Below are 21,267 nucleotides of genomic sequence, written 5' to 3' on the forward strand. Positions count from 1 at the left end.
CGGAATCGGACCACCACCACCTTAGTGAGCGATAGATCCAGCAGAAAGGACAGTATGAGCCACCGAAGGGGCTATAACGTCCAACCGATAAAACCGTACAAAAGTTTTTAAAAACTTTTAAAAGTTTAAAAGCCAGCGGGCTCATGCCAAGCTGAAGCCCGCCAGCGCTCCTGCATGGTTTTGGCTCGTCATCGGCTAACCTGTCAACATGTTCCATGTGGTCAGCCCAGCTAATTGCCCGGACATCGACCGGATAATTCTCGTCTTCGGACTCGGACGAAGCCAGGGCTCCAGACTCGGAAAGGAGAGGTTCATGCCGTGCAACAGCAGAGCGTCCCAGCACTATTTCCACAAACGCCACCGCGTGTTTCCAGGATCGAGCGCCGGAGCTAGCGACAAAACGCACAGGCTTCAGGCTCCGTCAATGCTCTCCTAGCGTGGATGATCCCCAGGCAGACAGGGCAGGCATTGTGCTGGTCGCTGTTGTGCAAAGAGAAACCGCATCCCTGAAGACGGGGGCGAACAGAAGATTTCTGCTTTGCTCGCATCAGTTTGGAGTCCATTCCAAAACGCAAACCCAAACGCTGCACTCCGCGGGCAGCCTACGGACCAACTGCGTGGTGGAGGTTGACACCAACAGGGGCAGTTAAGCTAAGTTCAAGTCCGCAGACAGTGGAGCTAACTAGTAGCAGCTAGCTAGCCCAACTCAGCAGAGGTGTTCTCAGCGAGGTGAAGAGCATAAGAACTGAAGCATGACTGTGATGACAGCGGCTATATGTGCAGGCGGGTCCGTGCGCGTGTCATCACATGTCATCCGCCTTAAAGGCGTGAATAAAGGTTTCTTCAGCCAAGACACGCAAGGGCGTGATATCCCATACTTAGGTGTTGTACCGAGTGAATCAATTGAAAGGGAACACCAGTGCCTAGCATGCGAAGGTATCACTTTATTTATCCAGGTAAATATCTCATTGAGATTAAAAATGCAAATTCCTGGATGGGTTGTGTCAGGAAGGGCATTTGGCCTAAAATTTATACAAGTTCAGACATGCAGATCTATTCACTGTGGCAACCCCTTGCAAATAGCAGCTGAAAGAAGTCAACTTCTGCAGTAATAGCAAAGCAAAGTGTAATTAGTCAGCCACTAGCCGCACAGCATTTACCTGACTTCAGTAGCTTTGTTAAATGCAAGTGTTCAGGTAGACAAAGAGTGCTACATAATAAAGCAATACAGCTGTTGTTTCACATAATTATTATTCCTTTATTTATCCAGGTAAATATCTCATTGAGATTAAAAATGTCATTTGTAAGAGAAACTTAAACAGTTTAATGCCGTTAAGCTGGGCATACACTGTGCGTTTTTTTTTCAGTCACGTTATTCAGCTCCTGCTCAAACTGTACAATTAAATCGCAGGGGTTAGAGGTTCGTCGGTCATGATGCAGGGTCTCACACTATATGGCCCGATGCACTGATGTGACCTGAGTGCTCACACTGTGCGTCCATAACATGAAGCTTATAACACTAAATCTGTCTCTTGCTCTCCCTCTCTGTCTTTACTCACACAGACACACACACCACCACCATCAACTTTGCTAAATTGCTTATGAAAAACATTGACCAGGCAGCTGCAGTTGAGCAGCAATGTCCATACAACTCTTTTCATAGTTGGTGCAGTCATGATAAAGTTCTACAAGTTATGCCTCTATCGCTTGTGTCCAGATCACACGCTGCACTTCTGTTTGCGCATGCGCAGTGTGAGAGGCTGCGTTGACAACCTCACAAGGGCCAACAGGATTTCAAATAGGTTTGATTTCCTTGCGAGCATACAATTGATGATCGGGAGCTATTCGTGAGGTGTTAATCGCTTCTCGTTACCCCATGTATACTCCACGATGCACGACACACAATTAAGGTGAAACTTGGGCCGATCCCCAAAACAGTCGCACAACTGAAAAATATGCTCAAAATGGGCCAAAGATCACACAGAGTATGCCCAGCTTTACAATTAAACAGTTAATTGACTCAGAAATGCAGAGTTCACTGTTGAATAATCAGATTTTTCCTGATTACTTTATACAAAAAAAATCTGAAAACTGTGAAAAGCATCCATCATAAAAATCTAGATCCCAAAAGTGATTCTGATAAATAAATCACCATAGAAGTGATTACCTAATGAGCTTCTTATAAATGCCTGTTTTGCATTGCCTGTTTTTTCTTCTTGTGTAATTCAAGGTATTTCTGGAAGTTTTTAGCATGTAAGGGTAAAATTTCTGATGAAGTGAGGACCAAATATAGCACAGTGAATTGATGTAAAGCAGAGAGCATGAGTCAGCAGTTCTCTTTTCAGCTTTTCTATAGGTCTGTGCTGAGTCAAGTCCCTCAAAGGCCTCTTATTAAATCAGACATGATTAGGTTCTACTATTGTTTATAGCACAATCTTATGCTGTTTGAAGGACCAGATAGACAAACACGTTTCAACATCCTGTTAATTGTTGTCTTCTTCCAGACGTGAATTTACTGTCCATGCAGATTGCTGTGTAGCGTATCTATGCCGTCAATGTCATCCTCTCTCCTCTGTGGCAGGTTTACTGTGCTGTGTGCTGCAACAGGAAGTGTAAACTGAAGTACCTGGAGAAAGAGGCTCGTGTATGTGTCCTCTGCTTTGACACCATTCACAGAGGTAAGGTTCTTGTTTGGTTTATTTGTATGCCTTTATTAAGATCCCCATGTGTTGTACCATTATAAAATACATGATAATATAGCGAGTCAAACAGGTGGTGGGCGGTGTGTAAGGGGTCACCTGTGATGGCCCTGGTGAGAAATTGAGACAGAAAGAGTTGGCAATAGCCTCCAGGGGTGGCAGAGGGCAGTAAATGATTTAACTGCTCATCCAAACATGAGTGAGTAATGAAATTAAACTGTATTATGAAAATAAAGTAAATAAAATACAATAAATAAAGACAATAAAAATATTATTTGTCCTTTTGTGAGGACCAGTTTCAGCTCATGAGAAAGTTAGAGCATTTGAGCTGGCCTTTATATTTTCCTCACATTTCTTTAAATGCCTGTTTTGGAGTCAAAGCTTTTAGAGTTAAAGTTGAAATCAAGTTTGGACGTACTTAAATCTAACATTGTTTGCATTGTAACAATGGGTTGTGTTTCTTACATTAGTAGAAGGGAAAATGAGTTCTGATGGTTTTGTAGATTTGGTGTGTGTGTTTTTGTGCATGTATGTCTGTGTGTTCAACTATGCTAATGAATGAGTGAGTTTGTCTGTAAACGTTTAAAGGAAGATGTGGTGGCTGCATTGAAGAAAAACAAAGTTTTCCTCTGACAAGAAAGCCTAATTTCTGCTGTTCAGTACTGGAGGAATTTAAACTTTTACAAATTATTGCTTAGCTGTGTCTTTAATAAAACCTCTGTAACTTTGCTCTGCTTTACTTAAGCAGCATCATGTAATGTTCTTATGTTGATTCATGATTATCGATCTACTGCAGTATATTTTTAAGGTGGTTATCTGCTATAAAAATATAGGCCAGGAAAATCTCCTTCATGCTTTGTTTTGTCCTCAGTTACACAAAGGCATCTGTCGTGATCCTTACACCTCTGATGAAGTCTCACAAGTGTCAGCTTTGTTTTTATACATAGATATAAAAATATGGATATATACTGATAAATGATCAGAATTATATTTCTGACTGAGTCAAAATTGAATCGAATCGACCTTGCAAGGGACCTTGTGAATTGGAATTGAATCGATTATAGAAATCAAAATCAATACCCAGCCCCATTTCTATCCTAATGAAAACACATACAAGCTTTCCTTTAGTATTTAGGTAGGAACACAAAGCTGACAGCACAAAGCAAAGATAAGAACCCTAAATTTTGGGCGATGTAAATCAATTTACACATTAACATATTTCTGAAGTTTCTTCGTTACAGTGATTCTACTGTATAAACATGAACAGGTAGAAACAAAGGCTGCAGCCTGACTGCTCATCCATTTGCTACCTGAAGTTTAGGGTCTGGCTGCTAGGCTGGCGTGTGCATTCAACATCATTCTGGGTTCTTGGCTAGCTTAGTGTTATCATGCTGTATAGGCAGGTTCTTGCAATGAGCTGAATAATATGATGAAAGCCTTGAAATAAATATGGTCTAGTACACCTTATGCCCCTCTTTAGATTTACTCCTGCTTGCTCCAAGTATCAGTGCAATAGAGAGTGGTATAGCTGCCACAGTCAGCCTTCAACAGGCTACCTAATTTAAACATCAGACTAAGTTAACAGTTCATTTTTCGCTGTGTAAAACAAACAACGGTGGATTGGAACAGTTACAAAGTTAGCTTTTCCTCATGCCGGAGCTTGGTGATCAGGTAGTTTCGTTTACTTTTTCCAGTAAAAGTTTAATGCTGATTACAGGATTAAGTGATGCTGTTTTGGAGACTGGGAAAAACATTTTCTTTAACTCTCCCTGAGGTCACCATCTTGGTAACAATAAAAGACGTGGAAATAGGCACCTTTTTTTTAGCTGGACTGCAGCAGTGATATGGAGAGAGATGGGAGTTGATTGCAGAGGAAAGTGATAACAGGACACTATTACTTGTCCTTGAGCTTGTGAGTCTATGTAGTACAGGACCACCGAGTGCAGTGGACATGTGATGCTCACATGCTGTCTAAATTAAGGAGGAGATGGTCCACTTTAGTGGCTTTTGGATGCTCGGGCAGTGTGTTGCAATCCTTCTCTTCTCTCCCTCACACAGCTCCTCCTCTCCTCCCCTCTCTTGCTTTCCTCTCCCTCACTGACATCAGTATACGAGGCTTACTGCATACACCTCAGCCTACAGCTAATAGCCTGTTATTATTTACGAGAGGAGCCACTTCAGAAAAGCTGTGAGGACTGGTCTGATGTCAGTTGGCGAGAGAGATTTGTCATAACGTGGATTAATTGTGTTTTAGTTGAGGAGGAGATGATGAGGTAAGATGCTTCTTACTTGTAATGAATAAAATGTTGGAAACTTTGTACTGCTGCTGTGCTGGATTGTTTGAGTTTAGAATGTGTGCATATATTGCAAATCAGTGTTTTGTCTCCATTTTAAGTAATATATTTGGTTATGTTACCGTTGCACTGAAAATGGGGTCAGTAAATAGCCTTAAGCCTTGGTTGACTTTTTTTCTGCCATGTCATCCTTTCGTTGCACAGCAAGGCGAATAACTGTTCTTGCATTGATACTAATTGAATTATTGATACTAATTGAATTACTTAAAAGAAATTATAGAAACAAGGATCTAAATAACAATAATATCTTTGTAATGTTTCAATCTGCTGTGGTTGCATTCCTGTGTTTTTGAAAGCGACATTGTTGTTGCTGTCATTACATACTGGATAAGTAAAGCTATGTGATACATAATCAATATAATACGACATAATTGCTACATAATTGATACATAATTGATCAGCAGCGCTGAGAAAAGCTGCTCTGAAAGCCTCTCCACTATAGCCAGTTTTCCTGAAAGTAATAACTCATCTTATAGCAATGTTGGGGACTAAACCAATATCCAACTGGCACAGCTTTAGAAAAGCTGTTATGCTGATGTACGCTACAGTCCTACACCCCAACACTGAACTTTATGAATACAGAAACTTGAGAACAAGGCAAGAAGGAGTTTCAAATTTATACGTGTGTGTATATATAAGTGTACGTCCTAAAACTTGACCTCATGATCAAGGATAGCGGTTACATTTTGTGAACATCTTGTGAATGTGATAGTTTGAGAACGTAGGATTTTGGAACTGATACCATCGGTGTATCGGCTTAAGGGTACCACTGGCTGCCACCAATTTTATTCTTTTAGTCAGTGAGCTAGAGGAAACATGTAGCGGCACTCTTCTGTATCATTCACCTGCTGCATTAAGAGGGACTCCAACTCCACCATCTTGGACTGCAGCTGGTAATGATAGCTAGAGAGCCACACTTAAGGGAATGTGGAGCAGGTAGAAAGTGGTTCACGTTCCATAACAACACAATCACCGAGGCAGCAATACAGATGGAGGGCTACCAGCTGCAGGCCAGGACAATGGAGTCGATGTCCATCTGTAAGAGAACTAATTTGAGAGGCGTTTTGTTATTTGTCAGGATTTTCTTAATTAAAATTCCTGCAGTGGAAGTCTGTGTGAATATTATATACTTGACAAATTCAATATTTAAACTGCATTTAGACGCATTTAGATATATATCTGTGTTAGTCCATTATTGGTCAGATACTGCTAATATACTGTCCAGCTTTTTTTCAACAGGCTTCTCTGAAGAAACTTACTGATAGAGATGCTTTTTCCTTCTCCAGTGTCCTCACTTATTTTCCAAATCTGTAACAGAACCGCAGAAAGTGGAAGTCCTTTTTAATTAAACCAATGAAATATAGCTATAATAATATGTTGCAGTGCTTTCCTTTGTTCTCCACCATTTGCACTTTCTAAACACAACTTATTAATTACAGGAAAATTATTCACAATCTTGTAGCCATTGCAGTAGACATGCCCCCCCTTTTATCTTCTGTATGCTTTTTTTAAATCTTGTTTTAATTTTTGTAACAACCATTAATTAATTGTAGATTAATTGTAGATTTTTTTTTTTTTAAAGCAAAAAGAAATATCCTGGTTCTTTGTAGCAGGGGACAAATTTAGGCTGAGTGGGCCTTATAGGCCTCAGTCACACAGACCTGTAAACTGGGCCACTTGGGAAAAATGTATGGATTGCATTCAAAATAAAAGTTGTGCCTTACTACTAAAACCAGCATGTTTCTTCAAAAGGCACAGCCTTTAATTACTTCTCCAGAAATACAATAAACTTTAATAACGAAAAATCATTTGACCACTGAAGTTTAGTTTACTCTAAAGAGGACTTGAAAATCTAAATAAAACCTCAGATTAGATTGCCACCATTTCACAGACATTCAGACATTCATATTCAAGAAACTAGTCTCTACATCTAAATGAGTCGGATAACTAGCTTTTTAGACTCGAGTTAACACCTTTAAAAAAAAATAAAAAAAAATGAACATGCTTCTAACAGCATCCTTCTGTTGTAGCCCAGGCTCTGGAACGGATGATGAGTCCTACAGGTCCTAGCCCAAACCCAAATGTCCCATCTGAATACTGCAGCACAATCCCCCCTTTACAGCAGGCCCGTGCTGCTGGTACTCTAAACTCCCCACCACCTACTGTCATGGTGCCTGTGTCTGTTCTTAAACACCCAAGCAATGACGGTAAGGTTATTCTTACACAGTCTGCTTTACCTTTCACTTGTTTTCCTTAACTGTACCCCTGAAGACACTTCCTTTTTCTGTGTTATTAGGTTGTCCTCGTGAGCAAAAGCGCGTGTGGTTTGCTGATGGTATCTTACCCAATGGAGAGGTGGCAGACACCGCCAAGCTGTCTGTGATGAGCCGCAGGAGCTCCCAAGAGTTCAGTGGTGCCACCCCAGATGAGACAACAGTAATGCAATCATCCTCATAGCTCATCTATCAGGATTCCACCTTTTTAGAACTTTATAACCAGGGGTGACCATACAGTAAGTGGTCCGCAGGTGCGCATTCACTGTCAAAATAAAAGATGCGCACCAGACAAGAAGTTGCAACGTGCGTTTGCGTACATATAAAAGGCACTGTTTTTGTCCGCTAGAGTGGGATTTTCATTGCATATTCTGAACCACATCTCTGTGTGTCCATCATTTGTTTGAAGCCAGCTCACCACCTGCAACCACTTTTCCGAGAATACGTGCTTCTTTTGTGGTTTGGACTCCTTTGGACATTTCTTTGGAGATGGAGGAGCACCAATGTAATTGCTTAAAGGAGCTTGCTTCTTCAACATCTTTAAGAGTTCTGAACAAATGTCTGTCCTCCTCCAGAAAATCCTATGTACCCAAACACACGTTGCAACTTCTTATCTGGTGCGCGTCTTTTATTTTGACTGTGAACCCGCACCTGCAGACCACTTACGTACACCCCGGTTTATAACTCAACAAATGGCTCAAATTACTGATCCCTTGTTTTGGTATAAATACATTGTAAATACCTACACTCATTTAATAGCCAGTATTAAAGTCAACATGCCCATCTGTCTTGAAAGTTCAGTCACTACTGACCAACTAGTCCCGGCTAACTTGGGTTTCTCATTCTGTGGTCCCACAGACTCCACTCCTATGGTGTTATTTTTGTGCCACTATTCTGAGTGCACGTAAAAAAAATTTGAGCACAAGTAAAAAAAAGTTTGCAGGTGCAAGTGTTGTATTTTGAGGAGAAATTTATTTTGAGCGAAGAAAAGCTGAATTTGAGCGAACAAAATTCATTGCTGTGTGCAAAAAATGTATTTCAGTGTTTGCTATTATCCATACACACACACACACACACACACACAATAGCAGCCCCTCTCGCTCAGTTTTTGTATTTGCGCTCGCTCGCAATTTTTTTTTTCTGCTCTTACTCTTGACGAAGGCGGTCGCACTTTTCTCCTCTCCTCCTCTCCCTTAGCTTCCCTGCTTAGCCTCTTATGTCCTAGTCTAGTCTCGTGGTTTTTTGTATTACTTTTCCCTGGAACACTCTCTCACGGTCTGTTCTCTAAAACCTAAAAGAGGAATTATGGATTTGATCAACTGGTCCCTGAATGCAATTGACACCCCTTTCTCAACGAGAAGTTTGGGCTTGGGTGAGCCTGAGTGCTGAAGATATTTACCTATACGGAACCATGGTAACAGGGTTCTTGCTGATCGGAGCTGGCTTGGTCCTGACTTATTGAAGAATTAAGAAAGCGGAACCGGCTGTTCAAACCCCCACAAGGCTGCCCGCTGGGATTGAAACAATGGGAGAGGCGTGAGTTTCTCAAAATGGACTCATTGAGTGCAGCACGGATAAGATCTTGGAAAGGCTTACGGCTGCCGTGAATACTCAGAATAAGATCTCTGAGTGCAGACTGGATTACATCTTAGAACGGCTCGCTCGGAATAACATCTCTGAGCACAAATTGGATGACATCTTGGGGAGGCTCACTGTGGTCGTTAGTTCTCAGAATCGGCTCTTTGAGAACAAGAATGACAACATCACAGAGCGCAAGTTTGATAACATCATGGCAAAGCTCACGGTTCTCCAACAGGAGATTGAGAGACCAGTGTCGGACTGTTAGAACTGCTTTGAAATTCATATGAGCTGTTCGCACTAAAGTAAAAAGCACCATCACTTCATGCGGATACCCTTTCGTCACCAGCTGCGGTCGCAAGGCTGGAGCCGAACAAGAACACCCTGATAACGACTGTGTTTAGTCTGTTCCTTCCCATTCCATGCAAGGCCACCTGGGTTGGCTGGAAGACTGTTTACTTAGCCTAGCAGGGCGAAGGACACTGTCTCAGCTGAACTCTGGACACGCACACACATACATACATATACACCGATATGCACACACTCATCCCCCCTCCCTTTCCAAACGCCTTCGATGTTGTGCTGTGGACATTTATGTGCTTTTTTGTTCTCATGCTGTCCTCCCAGGAGCCCAGCATGAATAGAGGTCTCTTTTTTTCCTCTTGTACTTTCCCATTGTAGTGTATATTTCAGTGTTTTTTTTTTTTCTGTAACGCTACCGATCTCCGACCTGTATCCCCATGTGATGTCTGTGTTGTGTGTGTAAGGGGGGGGTCCTATTTCACTGCAGGGCAACCTGCACGTGGCGAATAAAGCCTTGATTGATTTGATTGTTGCTCACGCTCTCAACATTTCTGCCCGTGCGCGTTCAACTCTTTGTGTACGCCGTTATATTTGTGCCACAAAACCAGCCAATCACAGACTTGGATGCAAAAATATCTGATTGGCTGTTCTGGTCTCCAATCAGCTCGAAATGATGAAATGCAATATCCCAGAATCCATTTCGTCCAAAACTCAAACGAGGCAGTGGCGGAAGAACACAGAGTGGCGGAGTTTGAAATCATCAAGACATCACATATTTCAATAATGCTCTAACGTTTTTGGAGATGCCTGTTACCCACCAGCTGACCGTGTAGCTGGACTGGCCATTGGGCATACCGGGCATTTGCCCGGTGGGCTGATGGTGTTTTTTCATTTTTATGTTTGTTTATTTTTGTAACGGTATAAACAATGAAAGGTGGTGGATTAGCCAATTGGTCATGATCAACTCTGGGCTGGCCCAATTACAATACATCCGTATTGAGAGGAAAAGGAATGCAATTAGTACCGTACTTCTATGGGCTCAAAATATGGTCATAAATATTTTGTACTTGTAAATCGGTTTTGTACTTGTAAATCAGGATTTGTGTGTGTGTGTGTGTGTGTGTGTGTGTGTGTGTGTGTGTGTGTAAAAAAAAAAAAGATTTGTGCGTGCGTAAAAACGATTTGTGCGTGCGCATAAAAGATTTGTGCGTGCGTAAAAAAGATTTGTGCGTGCATAAAAAAGATTTGTGCGTGCGTAAAAAAGATTTGTGCGTGCGTAAAAAAGATTTGCGCGTGCGTAAAAAAGATTTGCGTGTGTGTAAAAAAGATTTGTGTGTGGACTTAGCCAAAAAAAAACCCCTGCAAGTTACAACTACGAATTTTGACCCTATTTTTCTTCCTTTCACATTGGTGAATGTCATGTCAATCACAAATGTAACAATCCAATCAGAGAACAGATGGGTTTGGCTGTCGGAGGGGCGCTTTTTTTTTAACTGCAGGTCTTTGAAGGGAATAAATGCCCTTTTACATGCCAACCCAGCGTTTTCCTTCATCACCACGAAGGACAACAGTCTGTGGTCGTCCGAGTTTGGTGATTTTTGTGTCACAGGACTACGTGTTTAATAGAGGGACTTCCACAGCCTTTTCAACAGCGCTGCGGACGCGGGGGGGGCGGCAGTGTTTTGGAAATGACAGTCTTCATTACAAAGCTTTCTTCGTTATGAATTAGCATACATGTTTTTATTGAACATTTGAAGAACTAGCAAAAAAAAAGCCACAAACTCTTGTAGTTCACATAAAGTCAGAGATAAAAACGACAAGGAACAGGTGCATCTAGTACAGGTAGAGCTGCTGCAAAAACCCACAGAGCCCAGCAGCCAGCGTAACAAATTCTGGATCCTTTGCTTTTAGTTAGCAATTAGCATTAACTAATCCTAAAGTAATAATGGTATTTCTAACCACTGACATACCACAACTTTATCCTTTCAACTGCTGCTGAAAGTAAGGGGACCTAACTGCTATCGGATATTTATATAGAGATTACTCTTCAAGGACCTGCAGTTCAAAAAAATGCCCCTCCGACGGCCAAACCCATCTGTTCTCTGATTGGATTGTTTAATTTGTGATTGACATGACATTGACCAATCAGCTTAAAGGAAGAAAAATAGGGTCAAAATTCGTACTTGTAACTTGCAGGGGTTTTTTTTTTTTGGGCTAAGTCCACACACAAATCTTTTTTACACACGCACAAATCTTTTTTACACACGCACAAATCTTTTTTACGCACGCACAAATCTTTTTTACGCACGCACAAATCTTTTTTACAAGTACAAAACCGATTTACAAGTACAAAATATTTATGACCACATTTTGAACCCATAAACTTCAGCTAGAATGAAAAAAGACAAAGCTGGAGTTATTCTGTCTTTACGTTGCACAGCTGCCTCTTCTCCCATCATTCTCTCTCCCTCCCTCTCCTGTGGCTACTTCAATCATAAAACCGATCAATGATCAGCTGTCTCTCTTGTTTGTTTATCTCCCACTTTGCGCCAGAAACAGGAAACCAGCGGATGTTGTGCTAAACAACAACAGCACGTTCAAGCTTGATAAGCTGTTGTTAGAATTTATTTAAAATTAATTTCTAGTATCAGCTGATGTTTGCTGGAGCCACAGCTGTAAAACTGCTGGTCATGGTATCGGTTTGGAAACATGAAGGTGATACAAATCATACATATATACCAACAAGACGGTGTACATCACTGTCACAACAGCGTTTGTTTTAGTTCAAAGGCTTTATGGTTTTTCCTATAATACCTGGTGGTGTAGTCGGCCGATTTTTTTGTCAGTTGAGCTTTACATATTATGTTTAACCCGAGTGACCACCCGGTCAGCTGGTGGGTAACAGGCATCTCCGAAAACGCTAGAGCATTATGGAAATATGTGATGTCTTGATGAATCGAGCAGGTATTTGAAGTTTACACAGCACCATTATCGCATGAAAATATCTTAAAAGTTTATTTCGTGACCCATAAAGAGAAATATTTCAAACTCCGCCACTCTGTGTTCCTCTGCCACTGCCTCGTTTGAGTTTTGGACTAAATGGATTCTGGGATATTGCATTTCGTCATTTCGAGCTGATTGGAGACCAAAACAGTCAATCAGATATTTTTGCATCCAAGTCTATGATTGGCTGGTTTTGTGGCACAAATATAACGGCGTACACAAAGAGTTGAATGCTCACGGGCAGAAATGTTGAGAGCGCGAGCAACACGTTGAGAGCAGTGGATTTCAGTGTTCAGCAAACACTGAAATACATTTTTTGCACGCAGCAATGAATTTTGTTCGCTCAAATTCAGCTTTTCTTCGCTCAAAATAAATTTCTTCTCAAAATGCAACACTTGCACCTGCAAACTTTTTTTCACTTGCGCTCAAATTTTTTTTACATGCGCTCAGAATAGTGGCACAAAAATAACGGCATACACTCCCAGTGTATTGAACTGCAGCTAAGGTCGCTGGCCCTTCTACTCCATATATCCATGTCAATTATCAGGGCCAGAGGTCCTAGAAACTCTTTCATAAATTGAAAACAAGTGCTGCCAGCTGCTGTCCAACATGGACAAGTTGACGTTCATACACATGATGAGAAACTCTTGAGAAGCAGCTGATTTATGTGCTTCTTGGCAACCTGGCATTTTCTAGTACTGCTACACTAAAATAGACAATTAGATAGACAATAAATAGAAATAAAAAAAAAAAATGGACAATAAAAATTAGTCCATTGACGATGGTATTACATGAAATGACATTCTTATTTCAGCCTGGCTTACCTGGGGCAGAGACCGGAGTTAACAGTGCATCTTCCCCTGAGGCTGCTGTGGCAGCAGAGGTAGCTTGCCGCCCAGTGTCTGGACCCTGGGATTTCGCGTTGCTTTGTGGAATTGGTTCTTCAGTGAACAGGTTTCCCAGTCTGCTGCCAGACAATGAAGACGAGCTGCCTCCACTGCTCATTGCCACTGGAGAGGACGAAGGAGGAGGTGTGTTTTAGACATGAATCTCTTGGTTTATTTTTGCACATCTGGACATCTTATGTCTTTCTGTTGTGCTTGGATCAGAGTGAAATGTAAGTCTCACACTGGCTTTTATGCGAAATGCTTTAATAATCGCTCTGCTGTGTTTTCTGTTTAGATGTTTTAGTTGAGGAGAATCCTGCTCCATGTCAGATTCTGCACTTACTAGAAGAAGGCGGACCCCGTCCTCTGACATTCATTCTTAATGCCAACCTGCTAGTCAATGTCAAACTGGTGACATGTAAGTGAAATATGAATGAACAAATATGGAATTATGTAGTACACTAAAAAGTGTGAAATAACTCAAAACATGTTTTATGTTTTAGATTATTCAAAATAGTCATCCTTTGCTTTGATTACTGTTTTGCACAGTCATGGCATTCTCTCCATGAGCTTCATGAGGTAGTCACCTGAAATGGTTTTATGCAGTCTTGGAGTTCCCAGAGATGCTCAGCACTTGCTGGCCCTTTTTTCCCTTCACTCTGTGGTCCATCTCATCCCAAACCATCTCCATTGGGTTCAGATCAGGTGACTGTGGAGGCCAAATGAACCTGACAAGGCACACCTTTGAAGTGAAAACCATTTCAGGTGACTACATCATGAAGCTCATTGAGAGAAGACCAAGGATTGGCAGCGCTATCAACAAAGCAAAGTGTGGCTATTCTCAGGAATGTAAAATATAAAACATATTTAGAGTTATTTATCTTTTTTAAATTATTTTTTTTGCTACATAATTCCAGATATCTTCCGTCATATATTTGATGTCTTTAGTATGTATCTACAATGTAGCAAACAGTAGAAATAAAGAAAAAAACATTAAACAAGAATGTGTGTCCAAACTTTTGACTGGTAGTGTATCTCATATTTCCTCTTTCAAATTTTGTGAATCCTCACATGCCTTCCAATGTATTAACTCTTGTGTGTTTTATCTTCCAGACTCTGGCAGGGAATGCTGGTGTTTTGGCTCTAATGGGCTGCAGGCTCTGGGACAGAAAGAGTTAGTATTTCTGTTGGAGTGTTTGCCTCAAGAAAAAACTCTTCCCAAAGACCTCTTTACCATATATCTCAGCATTTTCCAGGATGCCCAAAAAGGTAATACCTGCCTTCAGCCTGCCTTTGCAACTTTTAATAACTACACCTTTAGCTTATAAAGGATAACATAATCATTATCTTGTGTTACAGGGAGGTTTGTGGAGGAGCTGGATAATGTGACTTTTACAAGTAGTTTCTTGGGCAGTAAGGATCATGCTGGGATGGTATTCTTCTCTCCCACCTGCCAGTCTCTAGACGGCCTCACTCTCCCTTCACAGCCATTCTTGTTTGGCCTGCTCATTCAGAAACTGGAGGTGCCCTGGGCCAAAGTCTTTCCACTGAGACTGCTTTTGCGTCTTGGAGCTGAATACAACTGTATGTAAATCTTTGTTGCTCATGACAACACTGAGTGTTATTTCATATTAAAACATAGTAATCTTAAACTTTGATTTGTTGAAAATGAAAAAAAAAAAACCCTGCTCTTCTGAAACCTTATGGTTATTAGTTTATTATTATTATTGTTAAAATGATTAGTTTCAGCAGTTTGCTGAGTAAATAAAAATACCCCAGTTCCACCTTCTCATTTGTAAAGAGCTTATTTTACCAAAAGCAGTCACACTAACACATTTTATATCGTAAGGTAAACCCCTCTACAAGTTAAATTACTAAACCATTGTAAATTACTGTCTGTAAGCATATAGGCTGTTCTAGGAGAAAGACACAGGGACAAGTGATACATATTGTGCTTTTATGGTTTATTTACATATGTTTTTGTTTTTCAGCGTATCCCACCACACTGATAAGTATCCGTTTTCGGCAGTCAGTGTATCGAGAGACAGGACACACCATTATGAATTTATTGGCTGTAAGTAGTGCAAAATAAGATTTTGCAATAAAGAAAATAAGATTTATTTATAATTGAGAAGCTTGGCAAAATTTTGTTAGAGCTAAAACTACACATAATTCTTAACTCCACTCAAGCCACATTTTAAGTAATGCAGATTTCATGGGTGTCTGGCAGAGTAGTTTTTGATTTTGATGATTGACAGTTTAAAATTAATTTGTTTTATACTGGGCTTTTGGTGAAAGGTTTTTGAACATAAATGTTATTAGGACAACAGTCATAGACACTTTTTTGATGCTGATTATTGGCAGACTTGAAAAAAATTGATTAGAACACTTTGATGAGTTCAGATTCTATAAACTGTTCTCATCCAGGATCTAAGGAACTACCAGTATAGCCTGTCAGTGGTGGAGGGCCTGAGGATCCACATGGAGATGGGCCACAGCTACATTGATATTCCCAAAAGTAGCTTCAGTGAGGTAAGAGTTCCTTTAATTTTGTAAAATAAACTTGTTCAGATTCTGGTTAGGATTTAGATAAACATTGATAATGCTTGAATATGTCATTTGTCACAGTTGCAACTAAAAAAAGAATAACTTCTCAGGTGTTTTAGTGCCCAAGCTTCATGTACTTGGTTTCAGTAGATGTTGACTTCTTTATTTACAAGTGCTTTGGGTTAATTTTTTGGTAATCAAACTACAAACAACCCCCAAAATTTCTGTAACTTCTAGAAACATATTGGTTTAGAAATTAGGTTTTTGTGGTCGTCCTCTAACTCCCTTCAAAGGATAACTGAAAAGGGTACAAAGTAGATTAAATCAGTTGAATGATCAGTACAATATGTTTTTCTTTACTTTCTTTCGTAAATTGTCCTGCCACATGTTGAGAAATTGTCTTGTACAAACAAGTCAAAGCTACTTAGTTTCATATAGTTGTATCGTGGTGTTTTAGGGCCATCATTGGCAAATAAAAATACGTTTTGGAGGCTGAATATAGAGGTAGCATTTAGAGAAAAAAAACCCTAATAAACCCTTGATAAATTATCTATTAAAGAATGTGTAGTAAGATCTGTCTTGAATGAACAACCAGAAAATGATTCCCTTGTCGTTTTAAAATTCTCTTTACAACATAAAACCGAAGTCCTCTTATGCGCCCCAGATAGACATATACCCAGTATAATAAATGCTCTTGGTCCTCTTTCAACGTTTGTAAAACCATCTGTCAGGAACTTGGGGATTATCCTTGATCCTGCTCTTACGTTAGATAGTCATGTTAAATCTCTTGTTTGGTCTTGCTTTTATCATTTAAGAAATATTTCTAAATTGAGCTCTATAATATCCTATACCGAACTGGAGATTGTTATTCATGCTTTTATCTCTTCACGACTGGACTATTGCAATTCCCTGTTTACTTGTCTAAACAAAGGTTCTTTGGAGCGTCTGCAGATCGTTCAGAATGCTGCAGCAAGACTTTTGACGAAAGCTTCTAAATATTCACATATAACACCGTTGCTTATGCAGTTACATTGGCTTCCTGTCGAATTTAGAGTCCATTTTAAGATTTTGGTTTTAACTTTTAAGGCTCTTCAACATCAAGCACCACCATATATTATTGAACTTTTACAGCCCTATGCCCTTAGTAGGTCTCTGAGGTCGAGTAGTCAGGGCCTACTTGTCATTCAGTATACGAGATTGAAAACTAGGGGTGATAGAGCTTTTGCTACTGTGGCCGCCAGACTGTGGAATTCCCTTCCTCAGGACTTACGATCCGCTGATTCATTGATTACTTTTAAAAAACAGCTAAAAACACATCTTTTTAAAATTGCTTTTTGCTAACTTTGTTTGTATTTTGTCCTTTTAATCTGTTATATCTTGTAAAGCACTTTGTGATCTCTATCTAGAAATGTGCTATATAAATAAAATTTTACTTACTTACTTACTTACTTACTTAGGCCAAAATCAAACAATGTATGTATGTAAAAATAATAAGTAAATAAAGCAAAAGTTGGCACACAGCAGTGTTGTACAGAAATGTATATTTTTCTGTATTTTTCAGGTGCAGAAGGTGATAAATGCATCCAATGAACATGTCATCAGCATTGGAGCAAGATTCAGCTCGGAGGCCGACTCTCACCTGGTCTGTTACCAGAATGAGGAGGGAAATTACCAAACCCAGGCCAACAGCATGCCTGGGAAGTCTCGGACAGGTGAGTGTCTTTAGAAATGTTCCATACTCCTCTATTTTTGAAAAATAAAACATTAGAGGCAAGCATTTTGTTGTACCATGCATATATGAACTTCTGGGGGTTTGTGTTTTGTTACAGTCACTGGGGCCAGTTTTGTGGTGTTCAATGGAGCACTTAAAGCCTCCTCAGGTTTCATTGCGAAGTCCAGCATTGTAGAAGGTACTGTGACTGGTTGTTGGCTCTGAAATACTTATGTCCATTCTGTTATTGCTGGGCCAGACTAGTCAATTGTTTTGTTTTTACCAGATGGGTTGATGGTGCAAATCCCTCCAGAGACCATGGAATCTCTTCGCTCTGCCCTCAGGGAGCAGACAAACTTCCACATACCCTGTGGCAAGATTAATGATGAGCAGGTCAGAGAGAATGTGACTGTCCGCTGGGTGGAGTGGAATCCACCTGTCAACACAGGGTAACTGCACGCAATGATTTACTCCATGTGTGTATGTGTTTGCCAATGCCAGTATTTGATCATATTTTAACTAAAACACGATGCAGTTTAAATCTCTGGGAAAACAGTACTTTCTACTGTGACCCTGTGAATTTGTATTCCTGCAGCAAAACTAGTGGAGTTGATGGAAGATCCCTAGATGGAGTGTGTAGTGTGAGGATGCAACAAGACACTGAGTTTGAATCAGACAATCGGCTGATTACATGCACTGAGGTAAATTTTCCTTTTTTCACATCAAATTGTTTGCTCCTATCTGACACCTTCTGTGAACTGAATGAGGTTTCCATTCTGAGTTCTAAAGCCATCTAAAAGTTGTGATGTGTGCATGACCTGAACTGTATTTCTGTTCAGGTATTCTACCAGCTGAAGTCTCCAGACTGCAACCTGGCATCTGTCTTATCGTCCTGCAGTGTTTTTCAGAAGGAAATAGCGTTGGCAACCTGCAGTGCTCTCACTCCTCACCTCGCCGTTCTCACTTCCAGCGGAATCAACTCACTCTCACTGTGTGTCTCGACACAGGCTGACATGGTAAACAAGCAGTGATTCAGGTTAATATTGTAAAACCTTTTTAAGACGCAGAGTGGTCTTACAAGGTATTTGAAAATGCAGATGCAACAATAGTGATGTATTAATGATGACTGACTGTATTTAAAAATCACACACTAGTATCACCACTCTAATGGTCATTTTTGAATTCTCTTGGTCAGTTATGGTTACAGACTTTCTCACCACCTTCATATGCTTGTGTTTTGAGTTTAACCATATGTGTGTGTGTGTGTGTGTGTGTGTGTATATGTATTAGGGGTGCAACGATATTCGTATCGATATTGAACCGTTCGATACAGTGCTTTCGGTTCGGTACGCATATGTATTGAACAATACAAAATTTGTAATTTATTTTATCAACTTTCCTTCTGACAATGGTGTCTGTGTTGAGTGCTCAGTGAATCTGCGTTCGACTACTCCGCCTAGGCTGCACTGTCGAGCGCAGATCCACTGAGCGCTCAACGCAGAGAGCATCTTCAGAAGGAAGAGCGCAGGGCAAGCTAGCGAGAAATGGTAAATGGCCTGTATTTATATAGCGCTTTACTAGTCCCTAAGGACCCCAAAGCGCTTTACATATCCAGTCATCCACCCATTCACGCACACATTCACACACTGGTGATGGCAAGCTACATTGTAACCACAGCCACCCTGGGGCGCACTGACAGAGGCGAGGCTGCCGGACACTGGCGCCACCGGGCCCTCTGACCACCACCAGAGAAAGAAGTTAAGCTCTGGTTGCAAGCTCTGGTTCTCTCCTCCTGCTACCCCCCCAAAAACCCATCTCCATAGAGACTGTGTCAGCTCCCAAACAGACAAAAAACTAACTAAAAACCAGCAACAAACAACTTAAACATAAACAATTACAAAGAAAGAACAATAAAGTATCCACATCTGAACCAAAGAGTAAAACAGTGAAATGTGGATTATTAAATATTAGGTCTCTCTCCTCCAAGTCTCTGTTAGTACATGACTTAATAATTGATCAACAAATTGATTTACTCTGCCTTACAGAAACCTGGTTGCAGCAGGATGATTATGTTAGTTTAAATGAATCAACACCCCCGAGTCATTCTAACTACCAGAAACCTCGAAGCACAGGCCGAGGGGGCGGTGTGGCAGCAATTTTTCACACCAGCCTGTTAATCAACGAAAGACCAAGACAGACTTTTAATTCATTTGAAAGCCTGATGCTTAACATTCTCCACCCCAGCTGTGAAACTCAGAAACCAGTCTTACTTGTTATCATCTATCGTCCACCTGGGCCTTACACAGAGTTTCTGTCTGATTTCTCAGACTTTATATCTAATTTAGTTCTGAGCTCAGATAAAATAATTATTGTGGGTGATGTTAACATCCATGTAGATGCTAAAAATGACAGCCTCAACATGGCATTTAATCTGTTATTAGACTCAATTGGCTTCTCTCAAAATGTAAAAGAACCCACCCACCACTTTAATCACACTCTAGATCTTGTTTTAACATATGGCATAGAAACTGAACATTTAACAGTGTTTCCTAAAAACCCTCTCCTGTCTGATCATTTCCTGATAACATTTACATTTACAATAATTGATTACACAGCGGTGGAGAGTAGACTTTATCAAAGTAGATGTCTTTCTGAAAGCGCTGTAACTAAGTTTAAGAATATAATCCACCCACTGTTATCATCTTCAATGCCCTGTACCAACACAGAGCAGAGCAGCTATCTGAACGCTACCCCAACAGAGGTCGATTATCTTGTTAATAATTTCACCTCCTCACTACGTACGACTCTGGATACTGTAGCTCCTGTGAAAACTAAGGTCTCTAATCAGAAGTACCTGACTCCGTGGTATAATTCTCAAACACGTAGCCTAAAGCAGATGACTCGTAATCTGGAGAGGAAATGGCGTGTCACAAATTTAGAGGATCATCATTTAGCCTGGAGAAAAAGTTTGCTGCTTTATAAGAAAGCCCTCCGCAAAGCCAGAACATCTTACTATTCATCACTGATTGAAGAAAATAAGAACAACCCCAGGTTTCTCTTCAGCACTGTAGCCAGGCTGACAAAAAGTCAGAGCTCTTTTGAGCCAACCATCCCTTTAACGTTAACTAGTAATGACTTCATGAACTTCTTCACAAATAAAATTTTTATCATTAGAGAAAAAATTACCAGTAATCATCCCACAGATGTAATATTATCTACAGCTACTCTTAGTACCATTGATGTTAAGTTAGACTCTTTTTCTCCAATTGATCTTTCTGAGTTAACTTCAATAATTACTTCCTCCAAACCTTCAACGTGTCTTTTAGACCCCATTCCTACAAAACTGCTCAAAGAAGTCCTGCCATTAATTAATTCTTCGATCTTAAATATGATCAACCTATCTCTAATAATCGGCTATGTACCACAGGCCTTCAAGCTGGCTGTAGTTAAACCTTTACTCAAAAAGCCATCTCTAGACCCAGCAGTCTTAGCTAATTATAGGCCAATCTCCAACCTTCCTTTCATATCAAAAATCCTTGAAAGAGTAGTTGTCAAACAGCTAACAGATCATCTGCAGAGGAATGGTTTATTTGAAGAGTTTCAGTCAGGTTTCAGAGCTCATCACAGCACAGAAACAGCTTTAGTGAAGGTTACAAATGATCTTCTTATGGCCTCTGACAGTGGACTCATCTCTGTGCTTGTCCCGCTAGACCTCAGTGCAGCGTTCGATACTGTCGACCATAATATCCTATTAGAGCGATTAGAACATGCTGTAGGTATTACAGGTACTGCACTGCAGTGGTTTGTATCATATCTATCTAATAGACTCCAATTTGTGCATGTAAATGGAGAGTCCTCTTCACACACTGAGGTTAATTATGGAGTTCCACAGGGTTCAGTGCTAGGACCAAT

General features: G+C 40.4%; 1 protein-coding gene across 1 annotated transcript in view; it reads left to right on the plus strand.

The window, feature by feature from the left end:
• The window catches only part of zfyve16 (zinc finger, FYVE domain containing 16), a 45,449-nt gene that overhangs the window by 15,971 nt on the left and 8,211 nt on the right, over positions 1-21,267 (plus strand). The window contains exons 4-17 of the mRNA XM_085280379.1: positions 2,582-2,678; positions 7,084-7,260; positions 7,350-7,489; positions 13,025-13,241; positions 13,393-13,515; positions 14,211-14,366; positions 14,457-14,681; positions 15,089-15,171; positions 15,525-15,629; positions 17,206-17,356; positions 17,474-17,554; positions 17,642-17,804; positions 17,951-18,056; positions 18,195-18,371. Coding sequence (XP_085136505.1) covers positions 2,582-2,678; positions 7,084-7,260; positions 7,350-7,489; positions 13,025-13,241; positions 13,393-13,515; positions 14,211-14,366; positions 14,457-14,681; positions 15,089-15,171; positions 15,525-15,629; positions 17,206-17,356; positions 17,474-17,554; positions 17,642-17,804; positions 17,951-18,056; positions 18,195-18,371 — 2,001 coding nt within the window. The remainder of the gene's footprint in view (positions 1-2,581; positions 2,679-7,083; positions 7,261-7,349; positions 7,490-13,024; positions 13,242-13,392; positions 13,516-14,210; positions 14,367-14,456; positions 14,682-15,088; positions 15,172-15,524; positions 15,630-17,205; positions 17,357-17,473; positions 17,555-17,641; positions 17,805-17,950; positions 18,057-18,194; positions 18,372-21,267) is intronic.

Source organism: Mchenga conophoros, linkage group LG7 (genome assembly GCF_057382185.1).
Source record: "Mchenga conophoros isolate Kocher_MC1m ecotype Shallow Benthic linkage group LG7, M_conophoros_male_GT1.1, whole genome shotgun sequence".
In the NCBI taxonomy this organism is placed as follows: Eukaryota; Metazoa; Chordata; class Actinopteri; order Cichliformes; family Cichlidae; genus Mchenga; species Mchenga conophoros.